This window comes from Corvus cornix, chromosome 2 (assembly GCF_000738735.6).
Source record: "Corvus cornix cornix isolate S_Up_H32 chromosome 2, ASM73873v5, whole genome shotgun sequence".
NCBI lineage: Eukaryota > Metazoa > Chordata > Aves > Passeriformes > Corvidae > Corvus > Corvus cornix.
Genome location: NC_046333.1, coordinates 14,376,002 through 14,389,599, shown reverse-complemented (window position 1 = coordinate 14,389,599; position 13,598 = coordinate 14,376,002). Strand labels below are relative to the sequence as shown.

General features: G+C 36.8%; 1 protein-coding gene across 1 annotated transcript in view; it reads right to left on the bottom strand.

The window, feature by feature from the left end:
• Positions 1-649: 649 nt before the first annotated feature.
• KIF5B (kinesin family member 5B) overlaps positions 650-13,598 on the bottom strand; it is a 35,726-nt gene continuing 22,777 nt past the window's right edge. Inside the window, 12 exon segments of the mRNA XM_039548744.1 lie at positions 650-3,235; positions 4,676-4,805; positions 6,522-6,738; positions 7,232-7,336; positions 7,510-7,581; positions 7,687-7,747; positions 9,790-9,891; positions 10,075-10,184; positions 10,295-10,356; positions 10,697-10,814; positions 11,658-11,846; positions 12,489-12,632. Coding sequence (XP_039404678.1) covers positions 3,229-3,235; positions 4,676-4,805; positions 6,522-6,738; positions 7,232-7,336; positions 7,510-7,581; positions 7,687-7,747; positions 9,790-9,891; positions 10,075-10,184; positions 10,295-10,356; positions 10,697-10,814; positions 11,658-11,846; positions 12,489-12,632 — 1,317 coding nt within the window. The 3' untranslated portion in view covers positions 650-3,228.

Below are 13,598 nucleotides of genomic sequence, written 5' to 3'. Positions count from 1 at the left end.
TTGGGCATTTTTCAGGTCTTTTTTTTGAAAAGCAGGTGAATACTAGGCAGCGATTAGTACTCTGGAAACAAAACAGCTACTTGGAGTAAAAGAGGAACTCTCAGAAAAAGAATGTCTGTGTCTTATCATGGGAGAATTCTTTCAATTCTTTTTCATCTATCCAAGATGGATAGGGTGGAAGTTGATGTTAAAAACAAAACAACAAAAACACAAACCAAACCCGTTTGTATGCAACTAAGAGAAGCCATGGCTACTGGCACATTTAGGAACTAGAGAGAGTTCAGAAAAGTCAAAGTAATCCCAGACTGCAGGGGTTGAAAGTCTGATGCACCATGGCTGCAACCAATTTCCATAAGCATCAGCTGGGGGGGTGTTTCTGTTTTGTTCGGTTTCAGATTTTTGTGTGGGTCTGGTTTTTTCTGTCATGAACAGTCTTCTGAAGACTAAAACTTAAATATCCAGATTTCTGTGTGGGAAAGCTTACTTGTACTAACTAACACAGGCTTAAGAGGGTGGAGGCATCAAGTGATCACAATTTAGAAGGAGAAAACTGGTTGTGAAGCCAATCAAATGAAAAACAGTATATGGAGACTATTTAAATTTTAAAACCACATGTAGAGATAATAAATGGAATAAATGCACAGAGAAGTTCAAAGATTTTTCTCCTCTTTATTTAAACACAAATACATTTACAGCATGCAGGTAAGTTAAAACTATATGGCGTCTTCCCCAAACCAATTGTTTTAATGCATCTTAAGTGTACTGAAGTTAAATCAGATTCCACAGGTAGACTTGTCCTCATGTCAAATTTAGAGTTACACACAGTAGTGAGTCAGCATTTAAGTTAGGTAAATAATTTAGTTGTTCACCAGAAATAAATATTATTTCACCAAGTTCCTATCCTAAACCATCTTTTAAAAATATGATCTAGAGGAACATAAAAGTAAGAACCATTCAAAGACTGCAAGTTGAAATAGCAGTGTTGAACATTCCCTGTATAGACTGAGTATTTTAATTTACAAAATACAGTAATTGTCCTGTCTGGCTGACCTATGCCAGCCAAACCAGAAAGCAAAGGAAGTTGTGTGTTTTTCTCTTTTACATTTTAAGAGGCAGTTCTTGGTAAACTTCATAAAAGGTTTAAAATAAAAAAAGATTTAAATATAAAAAGGTGATGTACACTGAGCTACACACTAGTTACTGTTCAATCTAATTTTTTAAACACAGCAATTTTGAGCACCAAAACCCATGACAATTACCTACAGGAATGAAACCCCCATTCACAGGCATGAGAAAAAAATCCTGCTTCATTTGAGTGTGTTGTTTTGTTTCTATGATTGCACATTGACAAATGAAGGCCTGAAAACCTGTAGTTAACATTGAGAAAGATAATGGTCAGTGCTGATTCCTTGATGAGAAATTTAATTTAAAATATTTTGTTGTTTCTTTTTTTTTTCCTCAGTATGCTGCCTTCGACTGTGCTCTAAAACAACTGCAAGTTTGGAGTGTTTGGTGGCCTTAAAAAAAAACTGTCTTAAAAGCTGAAAACTCCAAAATAGTGGGATTTCCAACTGATACAATCAAACTTTAAAAATCAAACTATTAAAAATTCAGACTACTGTAGATATAGAAAAAAAGTGGTTCAAGGTCTAAAATTTGACTATACTCCATCATAATATAAATATTTTGCCTATTTTAAAATATAAAAATTGAAAGTGATTTGCTCTCTGAACAGTCATAGAGTTTCTACTGTTTCCACAATAACTGAATACCCAGCAAAAAACTCAAGCCAGAACAAAAAGTTCTATCAACCAGGTCTGAAAAACCCATTGAATTCTTCCAGCAATACTAAGTTCCTTCTTTCTTAAAGACCTGGTAACTAGTTTCTATACAGAAGGCTGTTCTAAAAATTATAGTGGCTAAACCCTATCAATAAGTTAAGTAAATTACAATATAAAAGTTTAAACCCCGGATTTAGCTCAGTGAGAGTACCGGAGCTTAAAACAAAACAAAACAAAACAAAACAAAAAAAACCAACAAAAAAAAAATCAAAACCCCACATTTCGTTTTGTTAGCCACTTTACAGGACTTTATTGCAAAGAGAAGAAAAATATTCAACAACTACTACTTTGGACATTTCATATACCTACTTACAAATGGATTACAAATACAATTCAGGGTAGCACTTTTATTTATTTTATTGTTATTTTAAACACATGCCTCTGGCATTTCTGGATACATCAGTTTTAAAAAGTTGTGTCCTTTATTTACGTATTTGAATTCATTGGCCTGTTGTTGAAAAAGGCTTTTTAAAATTGAAAGTCAAAATTTTAGCCAAAAATTCCAGTACTGTATGTAGTGGAATATAAAGTTACATTTTTAGATTGCCCTCATTTCACTATTACAAATAGCAAAAGTGAACCATCATAGATACAGACAAATGGACAGACAGGCTCATCAGAATGAAGCAGAATGTTTTCACTCCACCAGACTGTACTGTGTGCAGAATCAGGAACAGGACAGATGGGATAATCCATTGCCAAAGTCTTTTTTGTAAACTCAGGTTTACTCTTATTACTGTACAGTATTTCATTCTAAGTCACCCGGTCACTGGGCACTGAATGAGAGAACAGTTACACAGCCTTGTTCGCACTGAACCCTTTAGGGCGGCGGTGGCGCGCGCGCAGTGCCTCGTGGCAGCTGCCGTAAGCACCTCAGGATCCTCACACTGTACAAACACAGTTAGTTCCAATGCTCTATGCAGCATTCCAAAAGAAAACTGTAATGTAGAGTGCTGCCCTAATTCAGTGGGACATGTAGTGTTATGTGAAGTGACAAAAATGAAAGTATACTTAAACACTGTTGCACATTCCCTAAGACAATAAGATGTACACAAATTAAGCTAGAAAATTTGAACTAAGATTTTCTCAATGTACATTCAGCTTGGCACAGTGCAGACTAAATTTAAGACATGAAAGACAAACTGTGTAATAAGCAGAGCTACACTTTAAGTAACATGTCATTTTTCAAGACGCCAAAATTGCACTCTAGTTGGTTTTTTTTGGGAATCAGTTAGCAGAATTTGTAGAAGGGGGAAGAGCTGTACAGGCCAGGTATAATTTATACAATTTTCAAAAAATAATCCTACAGTCCCCAAATGGAGAGATTATTGTCATGGAATGACTCCCTCTACAGAATATCCAATCCTCCTCATGCTGCATTTACTTTTCAGCAACTGTAAATGAGAAAAAAACCACAGAGTTAGGCCAAAAAAGCAAAGTTATTTACATTTACAGTAGACCATATCACTATTTACATGGCCTTTAAGAGCCCAGTTCTTAAAACACTCAGATAAGTGGTAATGAAACATCCACTTTAAAATAAGAAATCACACAACACAAAGCATTCAAGCAATGCTGTCTGCTACCAACAAATTTACAGCACGACAAACTGACAGGGTATGCAATCTTGACTGCAATAATAATAAATAATTAAAAATAAATAAAAAAACCATTACAGACAGAAACCACTTATAGCCCAGCTCCATTTCCCATGACTGTGGCTGCTTTTCCTGGCTAGTGGCAACTCCTTGGTCATTCAAGCTAAATGTTATTCAAAGTTGAAGTACCCTTCAGTTCAACCTCTTATTTACTAAGAGACATTACTGAACAGAACCAGGTACCCTGCCTAGTTCTACAACCCAGTTTTCTCTGAACTGGAGAGAAAGCTTGGATAAGTCAGTCAGCTAATGAAAAGAAATGAATAGACACAAGATTCACATAAGCTGCTCTGGAGCCCTTCAGAAGAGGAGCACCCAGGTTTCAAGGACCCACCCCATTTTAGATGTATTTCAAACTGAAGATGCAGATAACCTTAACTAAGGGAATGTCTAGAAGACATTTATAGACACATTCAAAAGTGAAGGTGACAACAGAGAATATAAAGTAAAGCATTACTGTTAGGTGAGCAACAGATCAACCAACTATAAAGCAGATACTAATTAAACGATATGATTCTGTAAAGCAACTTAAACATACCAAATGCCATACCACATGCACGTGTATATAATATAATAATACTATGTGTAGTTACTTTGGAGATTAGAGATGTTTTCAAGTAAGTGCACATTTAATTTCAATTGCTATAACTACATTTGAGCTAGGCTAACATTTTAAGTCTACTGGATGAGGACATGAATTCTGTTAAATAATTCCAAGTCACTGACACAAAGCAGTGTGCAAACACAGAAAGAGAAGCAAATAAATAACATGTAAAAAACCAGTAAATTTTATTTCATCACTGAATGTTTTCCTGAAGAAAACCATATTTAAAAAGATACTAGCAGGACAAAAGAATTTAAAATGTCCACTCCTTTCCCAAACAGTGGCTACTGTCTTTGACTGGTAACTACCTCCAACTGATTGTTTCCACATTTTGTTCTACCCCAGGAGAACACCATCAGAATTACCATTTTACAGCAAACACATTTTAGAAGAAAAGCAGCAGCATCTTTAGTCAGATGTACATTATACTGTTCCACTGGCTATAAAATTCTGTAAAAAAGACAAGTTAGTCTGACTATTCAAGTGACTTTATGCCACAGAATGAACTGTAATAAACCTAATACAAAGTAGTTTGCTCACACATTTTAGAAAATGCTACAAGACAAACTTACACTTTGTCTTGCCGTCCACCTCCACGCAGCACAACTGGCTGGCTGTTCTGAGTGAACGCACCTCCACCACGAATTGCACTTGGATGAGTTGGAGAAGCTGCTGGATGCTGGCCAGGGCGGATAGGCTTAGCTGCATGGCAAGAAATGTGACTTACAAATATATACACAGCAATTGTACCTTGGATTATTCAAATTTACTGATACCATTAGCCAAATGTAATAATCACAACTGAATGCACTTTGAATAAGAAAACAAATTTAGAGGATGGCATTCTGAGAACGTAACAGATTAGTGTCAGCTACAACAAACCCTGGAAAATAGACACGGTTTTGCTTTTATTGCTCCCTGTTAAAGCTTGCAAAGCTTCTGATAAAGATTATCTTCACATGAATTATCTGTCCCACCTAATGTATTACCTTCTATGAATCCTATTTTTTGGCAGTAAGAACTCAAATAAGACACAACAATAGACAGTTTCATGAGAGTTATGTCACAGTAAGCAATCATTATAGCTGCTGTCCTTCCCACATCTACTTGATTGATAAGTCACTACTTACACTCTCTGCAGGTGGTTCTGTGTACCAACACTCCACAGATAACAGTGCTTCATCAATCTACCATCACATAAAAATAAAACTTGCTCTATAGCCCAAGTAAAAACCTGGCAGTTTTGACAGGTCCTTCACAAGCTGCAAACACTTAATAAACCGTATTTTCCATCAGTTTTGCACTTAGCTCTTGACAGAACATGCATAATGTATGTGTAGGACTTCACAAAGTCCTGTAATATTAAAAAGAAGCACCTAAAGTTTCAGCAAGCAAAACTGAATATAAAGAACCTACAGGCAGCAGCTGCAGCAGAGAAACACTTCTCAATTACTGCCTTATAGGATGCTGATCTCCAGTAAGACATGACTGGTTCATCTAGATATTTAAGCACAAGAGGCTGTATACCTCAGGTGAGCTCACTAGAGAATTGTTTGTTTTCTTGGAGACCACTTGAGAGAAAATTAAGACAGAAAAGCACCTGTCTGCAAGCTCCCACTTCATGTGACCAAAATTTTGTAACTATTTTGCAACAGTTCTTTGCAGACCTACAGAATATGGGCAAAATTTAACTGCAACACTCACTTCAGTCACATTAACATTTAAGAGAAGTATATTGATGCCTTTAGTTCTACAGCTGTAGTGTAATGTGCACGGTTAAGTCCTCCACGGGTTACACACCTTCTCAGTCCTCAGCACTCGACAGAGTAATGGCAGGTGGAGGAGCAAAGGAATATGACTATGCTACCTCCACCTTCCCACCCCTTTCTGTTTTTCCATTACTTTCCCCTAGAGAAGGCTGTGGATACTGTAATGTTTTGGAACAAAGAACTGAAAGGGTAATTAAAGATCTTTGGATGTTGTGGGTTTCTGTCTGCCCCTCTCCCCCATAAGGATCAAGTAAATTTTGTTGTTGTTGTTGTTGAAAGTGATGGCTTAATCTTTCTTGTTGCCTTGAAATACCTATTTAGTTTTAGAAATTGGAATGGAATTGTAATAATCTAAGAGATTAAGACTCACATGCAGTGTACTGTTTCTTCTAGGAAATGTAATATATTCAGGCTAGAATTCTAGGCTGGTAAGCCTTTCCCAAAGCCATTTAAAGTAAAAAAAAGCCAAACAACCATAAGGTACCACCTGCACACACAGTCTGTTAACCAAAATGTAACTCACAGTAGAAAATAGATCACATTCACATGGGCAGTTTCAGTGAGGGCTGAAAGATGCGCACATACCCAGAGATAAAAAAAAAAGTAGGAGACAGATAAAGCTTTAGGGGGCAAGGGATTCTTTACTCACCGATTTGCGCTGAATGTCCTCTTCTGGCCATATTCTTGGATCTTACAGCTTCCTTTATACGATCTACTTCTTGCTGATACCGCTTGCGATCACGAGAAGCATTCTCTTTGGCTTCCTTCAGTGCAGATTCCAAAGCTTTAACTCTTTCAGCTGTAGCTCTAAGTCGCTTCTCCAGTTTAGGAAGTTCGCAGCGAAGATCAGCATTATCACGTACCAGCTACAAAACCAGAATTGATTATTTCCTTGGTATCTCTCTTCATAGGGAGAGCTAACCAGATAACCTCCCCACCCCTGAAGAGGCAAAACAGTAGGGTTACTATATTAACTTTGCTTAAGCTTTTAGTAAATCTATATAGTTCAGTGACATTAAGACTGTCATTTGAAAAGTCAGGTACTGTGGAAGAACCTGCTACCCAACAGAGGCACCTCTTCCATCAGAGACAGGCAACCATCCCCTAGACTGACGCATGAAGTCTAAACTCAAACTCTTCAGTTTAAATGCAGCTATTTTGTTATACACCCACATGTACTTAAATTAGCTAATTAATTTATGTTACAAAACAATAGGCTAAAATTTTCCTGTATCAAGAGACACACTTAAGATGTAGAAGTATCTACTTATAAGTTACTTTATGACCAATAGGCAGGTGCTTCTGTAATAACGAACCTGGAGCAGTTTTATTAAAATTTGAAATGAAGCCTCACTGTACCTGCTTGTGAACCTTTGTAAGCTGTTCAAGATTATTCTCAAGGAAGGAAATCTTCTGTTTCTGTGCAGCACTGCCTCCTGTATCATCTGAGTCGATCTCAGCACTCTGCAGTAACAAAGGCACCGGGAGGGAGACATGAGGCTGAGTACAAATCTGATCTTGAATATTAGGATCAAGCCAGAGGAATTACACCAAATAAACACCAGTTCCTAGTTTAGTTCTGAACTAAAATTTATGTAACATTCTCAGAAACAAGCTTCACTATAACACCACATTACCTTTTTCACTCTAGTAGCCAGATCTTGAACAAACAGCTTCCGAAGATTGTGAAGAGTCTGAAGTTCTTTTGCCTACAGTTAAGGACAAGAAATTAACAAAACAACCCAAACAAACTCTGAAAGAAAAAAAAGAAAAGACAAATACTGACATTTGCTTTGGAATATATTCTATCTTACCACAGTCTCTTCCAAACCCTTTAAATCTTGCCTCGCTTGTTCCCGTCTGTCCTGCATAACCCTAGAAGAGAATAAATTATTCCTGAAATATCCTAGAAAAATTAAAAATTTTAATGTTTTAGAGAACTAAACACTGTGTTGTACAAATGAAAAAAGTCTTTTGGTTAAAGTCTTAAAGATGTAACTAACAGATGACACCACAGTCAGAAATCTGTATGGCATGGCAGGGTGGGATTGGGGGAGCTGCAGAAGGAAAGAGGGATATACTTTTAGTATTGAATATAAACAAGTACATTCAGATGCATAAACTATAAAAGTTTCCAGAATAGTAAAAGACAAAACTCTGAGAGTCAGCTTCAGAGTGAATACTTGGGGAGATCTTATCCTACAAATGTTCTTAGCTCTGACCAGCCAAGATCATAAGTATCGTGTGACAGATTAAAAATTTTCTCTTTGGTTTGATTAACACCTCACCCTCAACACGTTGGCAAAACCAGCATCACAAACAACGATGTCAGTGTACAGGAACATAACCTGATGATTATCAGTGTACAGAGCCGCTGTCTTGCCAGTTAATGTGAAAGCATTTTCTGCACAGGAAGTGTTCTTTCTCAGAACTGTAAGTCAGTGCAGTTATCAAGATGACAGAATATAGGAAAGGAATGTGGACCTCTCTTTTTATGACCTGAGATTATAATAGAAAGGCCAAGGGCAGAATGAAAATGAAGTGTTCCTGTTAATCAGTTAAAAAAGCTTCTTTTCCTCTTGAAATTTCTTCTCACTCAGTTTCACTACTAGCTCACAGTTAAATCAGTAAATATTTGATATAATAAAATATTCCTAATAGTGTCAGTATCCTATCCGTTTTCCAGACCTCTCTGTATAAGTAGTTCCAGGCATCTTATACAACTCCAAATTAAAAAAATTGAAGTGAATAATGTGCATTGTTCCTGGCCTGTCATTTGCCATGTGCATTTATGATAGACAATGGAAAGTAACTGGATTCAGAAAGGCTGGAGGAAGACACAGAATACAAAACTAATTTTTAAACTTCTTTGCAAATCTTTTGGAGAGGAATGTTTCTATACAGCAAGTGCTTTAAAGTGGTCAATGCTAGATGTAGCTGAACGTGCAAACTGAAATAGGAAGCAATAAGGTGCTACATATAGCAAATCTTGCAAGACAAGAAAACCTATTGTAGTTAATGTAAGTTTTGTAATCATTGTGGCATATAAATCAATCAAAATAAGATGGATTCACAAGACCAGAGTACTGTTAGTTAAAATTTTAGTCTTAAACAGGATAAACGAAAAAAAAAGTAAAAAAACCAAAAAAAACCCCAAGCATTGCTTCTTGGTTACCAGCACAGAACAATCAGGTCCCTCTGATTACTTCAAATTCCATGATAAAAACCCCTGAAAACCACTGTGTGTGTTTTAAACAGCCAAAAAGCACTTTTCAAAAAGTACTTTTAAGTATAATGTATTTTTAGCTTCTATAAAGATAAATATGTATGTACCAGAAAGGGGTTGCAACTGATACACTTAGAAAGACTTCCAGGAGATTAAGGTCAGCTTTCTAGAAGCTGAGAAGTGTTTTCCAACTGGATACTTACCTGCAAGCAGAATTTAATTCCAATTTTTGCACTAACTTTTGAGTCTCTAATTCACCAACACATTGTATGTAGTTAATCAATGAAGCATGCAACTGTTTAAGAATAAACCAATTAGAGCCACCTAACAAGGTAAATCACATAAGAACCATAGAGAGAATAAGGGAACACAAGAACCAGTAAAAGAGTCAGGAGATTTGTTAGAAGACTCTTGTAGTTTTACAGAATGCAGTATGTAGCCGCAAATTGAAAAGTTAATTACTCCAATCCATAGCATATTAACAAAAAAAACCAGTTGTGGCCTTCATATCTTACATAATTTTACTTCCAATTTTAAGTATTCAGGCAGTGAGAAGGTTTTAAAAAAGGTCCAAGAAGGCCTCTCTTTAATAAGCATACTATAAAGTGAATGGCACTTCATCATATTAGGTCACTAGTTTATAGAGTAAGTGTCCCCACACACATTTGTTTCATGCGTCATTATCACTTACGTAAGCTCATGAAGTTTTCTGCTTTTTTCCTGATCGGTCGCTTTCAGCTTCTCGTGCTCGACTCTCAGGCGTTCCTGTTCAAGCATCATCTTCTGGTTTTGGCTGAACACAGACAGTAAGTATTTCATCAGCTGAAACTCTCAGACACCACATTCAGTAACAAAATAGAAGACAGAAGGACAGTTCTGGAAGAAACTCTTGCCACTTCCTTCCCATTGTACTGTGCTTCTGTACTTGCACAGTCCAGAGACATTTGGCACCACTAAAATAATGACAATTACTTACTCTTGAAGCTCAGTGATGAGCTTCTCCTTTGCATCAACTTCATCTCTCAGGCTACTGATTTGTTTCTGATGCGTCTCACGATGGCTCTGAATTTGCTGCTCCACAGCTTGCTATTAGTAAAAACCAGAACATATGAAATGCTCTGAGTTACCACCAGACTTCACTCTGTGGGGATTTGGGTCATTGGGGTTTTCTTTTTTAAAAAATTAAATTGGTTTACCTTGACTTCATTTGCAGTTTGAACCTTATTTAAGTGCTCTTTCTCCATCTCATGGACCTTTTCTAGTAGGGACAGAGAAGAAAAAACACATTTTAGCCAGGTATCTAGGCAATCACATGGATGATGGCACTAATTTCCCTCTCCCTTGCCAACACCTTACAATTTGGAAAAAGTCCGCTCCCGCCACAAAAATCAATTAAATTAGTAACATCTTTAATCCTATCAATAACAGTTCTTGCAAACAGCAAACGTATTTTACCATGGATTAATTCTGCATGTTCAGTAGCAAAAAGTCTTTCTATAGGTCTACCTTTCAACTTAAACAGAACAGAGCAATTCCCTATTTATCACTATAATCTTAAAATGGTGGTGGTGGGTGGGGTGTAGGGAAGCACATCCTACCCTGTGCTCGGAGTTGAACTAATTCTTCATTAAGGGAATCCACAGATTCTTCCAGCTGCCTCTTTTTCTGTTCCACATTCTGAAGATATTCAGTCAGTGACTTGATCTTGGCTTCATGCTTGTGGAATGAAAAGATTCATTTACTTTGGAACTAGGTACCATAGAATTACATCTGCATAAATGGTTCATATTTATTTTTTACACAACAAGTGACCTCATCTCAAAACAAAAATGGTGCCAACTAGACTCTCAGAAGAATATGACTACTCAAGTAGATCTGTAATGTAGCCTGTAAGACAATGTCTTTATTCTGGACTGGCATGAAATACATTTTTGGCTGCAAGAAGAGATATTTTGAATGTTAAATACTAACAGAGGCAAGAGAGGCCCACTGTACTTAGATGATTGCCCTGAAATATGCTTCTCCTGATTTAAAAATAAAAGAGGATTATCTGTATGTAAAACAAAATACAGAAATATTAAACTGCATATGTAGATTACAGTTATCAGAAGTGTTAGAAGTCACATTAAAATGGCCTCTCTCACATTAGAAATAAATTTAATCTGCTATGCAAACCTCCTGAAATTTTACTGTGCCATTACCTCTCCCACTTCCAGCTTGAGGCATTAGCAGGCAGAGTGCCCAGTAGTCACTGCTTCAGTAAGACTTATATTTGTAAAGAATCCTGTGATGGAGAACACACGGACTCCAGTATCTAACACAAGTGCTACAAAAGCATTAGCAGGCTACAGATATTTTGCAGAAAGTCTGACATCCTGTCACACTGAATTACTTAGAAGCATCCAAACCAAAGAGTACTAAGGAAAAAGCTGAGTCTTATGGCTGTTTACTCACAGTGCACTTTGTTAGGTGCCAAAAAAACCCTGCAACTTTTTTTTCCCTGATAGGTTAATGAATTGAACTTATAAAGAACACTGTACACTGTAGAAAAATATTTACCTGTGAGATCCGGAGCTGGCAGGCAGCCAACTCCTTTTCATTTTCTTCCATTTTCTTATTGCTTTCAGCCTGTGTGCCTTCTAACTGCTTGCAACGCTTCACCATTGTTTTTACTTCTGATTTCATTTTGCTAATGTACAGTCTTGCAACTGTGAATTCTTCATCTATCATGCCAGTTCCCTCAGGCTGCTGAAAAGGGTGGAATAGCACATTTAGAAAGCTCAGATAACAAAAGTGAACTAAAGGTGCACTGGAGCAGCTAAATGTCCAGGACACATCCCCAGCCTCAACTGATAACCACAGAACTTAAAAAAAACCCCCAAACCCTTATACTGTATTTAAATTTTCTGATTGATTATTTAGCGGTTTGCACAAAGATGAGTTGCTTGAAGAAGGAAATACAATTCACTATTGATTTCTAATACTGCTTACATTCTTGCCCTATAGCCATCTTCTGAATTTCTCTCTTATTTCATGCCCTCATTCTGTTTTTAATACAAGTATCATCCTGATTGTCTCTGTAGGTTTGTATTAGATTACCAAGACAATGCTGTCGATTAAGACCTCTTCATATAGCAGTTTGACAACATGAATGAGAACACTGCTTCAGAAAAAAATCATGCCTGCTCTTCCTTGTCTATGCATAATCAAATTCTGTCTGGAACCTGATTAAGTCCCCATATAAGGAATGGAGGAGCTTATGTCCAAATTATTAATATACATGAAGCTTCCTATGGTGGTAATTTTTACCACACTAAGAAAATGCCCCCACCTATCCACAATGTATGTGTTTAATACACGGCACTAAAGACAGCCGCGATTAACTCTTACCTTGACATCGTTATTTCCTACTGCAATTCCAATCTCTGCAAGATCTTTTAGTAAGGAGGCCATCATTTCTGTTGCTCGTTTCTTTTGATGGTTGGTCATTTCTTTAAGTTTCTGAAGCTCTGCATCTATACTGGCTAAAGTGACCTACAGTAAAAGAAGTTACCCTTAATTAAACGACACACACTCTTGTTCCTGGAATTAAGTTTCATACTATTCACAGAGTGCCAGCATTTCTTCTGAAAGAACTAAAAAAATATTGGGGACAGAGACCTTCAACTCACAAAATACAATCTTAAAACTCTGCAGCAACATTAGTGTTATCACTGCTAAACAGCATTCACAGTTATATACGATTAAATATTGCAGGGAATCACATTTATAGAAAAAGGGTAAATGGACAGCAAGTCCAACACTTTTCACCATATTTCGGTAAATGAAAACAATTTCAGCTTCATATGCACAGCTCTTAACTCTTCCCTACTTGCAAATCAGAAAATGACAGTACTCTCCCAGCACTGAGATTTCATAAGCACACCACTTACTCTACAGCACTTTTTCAGCTGCTTTGAGCTGCTGTGGTTGTAGTGGCTGCAGCTCAGCAGCTCACATGCTCAAGAGTCCACTATTTGTTGTCCAGTTTCAAAAAAACACCAGAAGTTTTACAGCAGGAAGGTTTCAGGCAGAGATGCCAAAGGATGGTTACTGCACTGGTTAGCTGTGCCAGATTGGAATTTTATCTTAATTTTATTTTATCTTAATTTTATTTAATTTTGTTTTAATTTTATGACACCTCTGAACAGTTGCTTTCTTGCAGATTGAGAGTTATTAATGACATTCAATGGAAGTTAGTTATATCATCTAGAATCACTACCTATAAACTAATTAGAAACTACATCAATAAAGCAAACAAAAAACCTCCTGCAAAAATCAAACCATACATTTCAGAATCATACACATACACAGCAAGCCTATTCCAACAGATTTAAAATGCTGCTTACAAGACCATAGATTCTCTTTTGGCCAACTTTCAAGTGATGTAAGCTACCAGTAAAGATTATTCAGCTCAAATACTTAGAAGTTGAAAGAGAAGTTGCATGATCTTGTGAACTT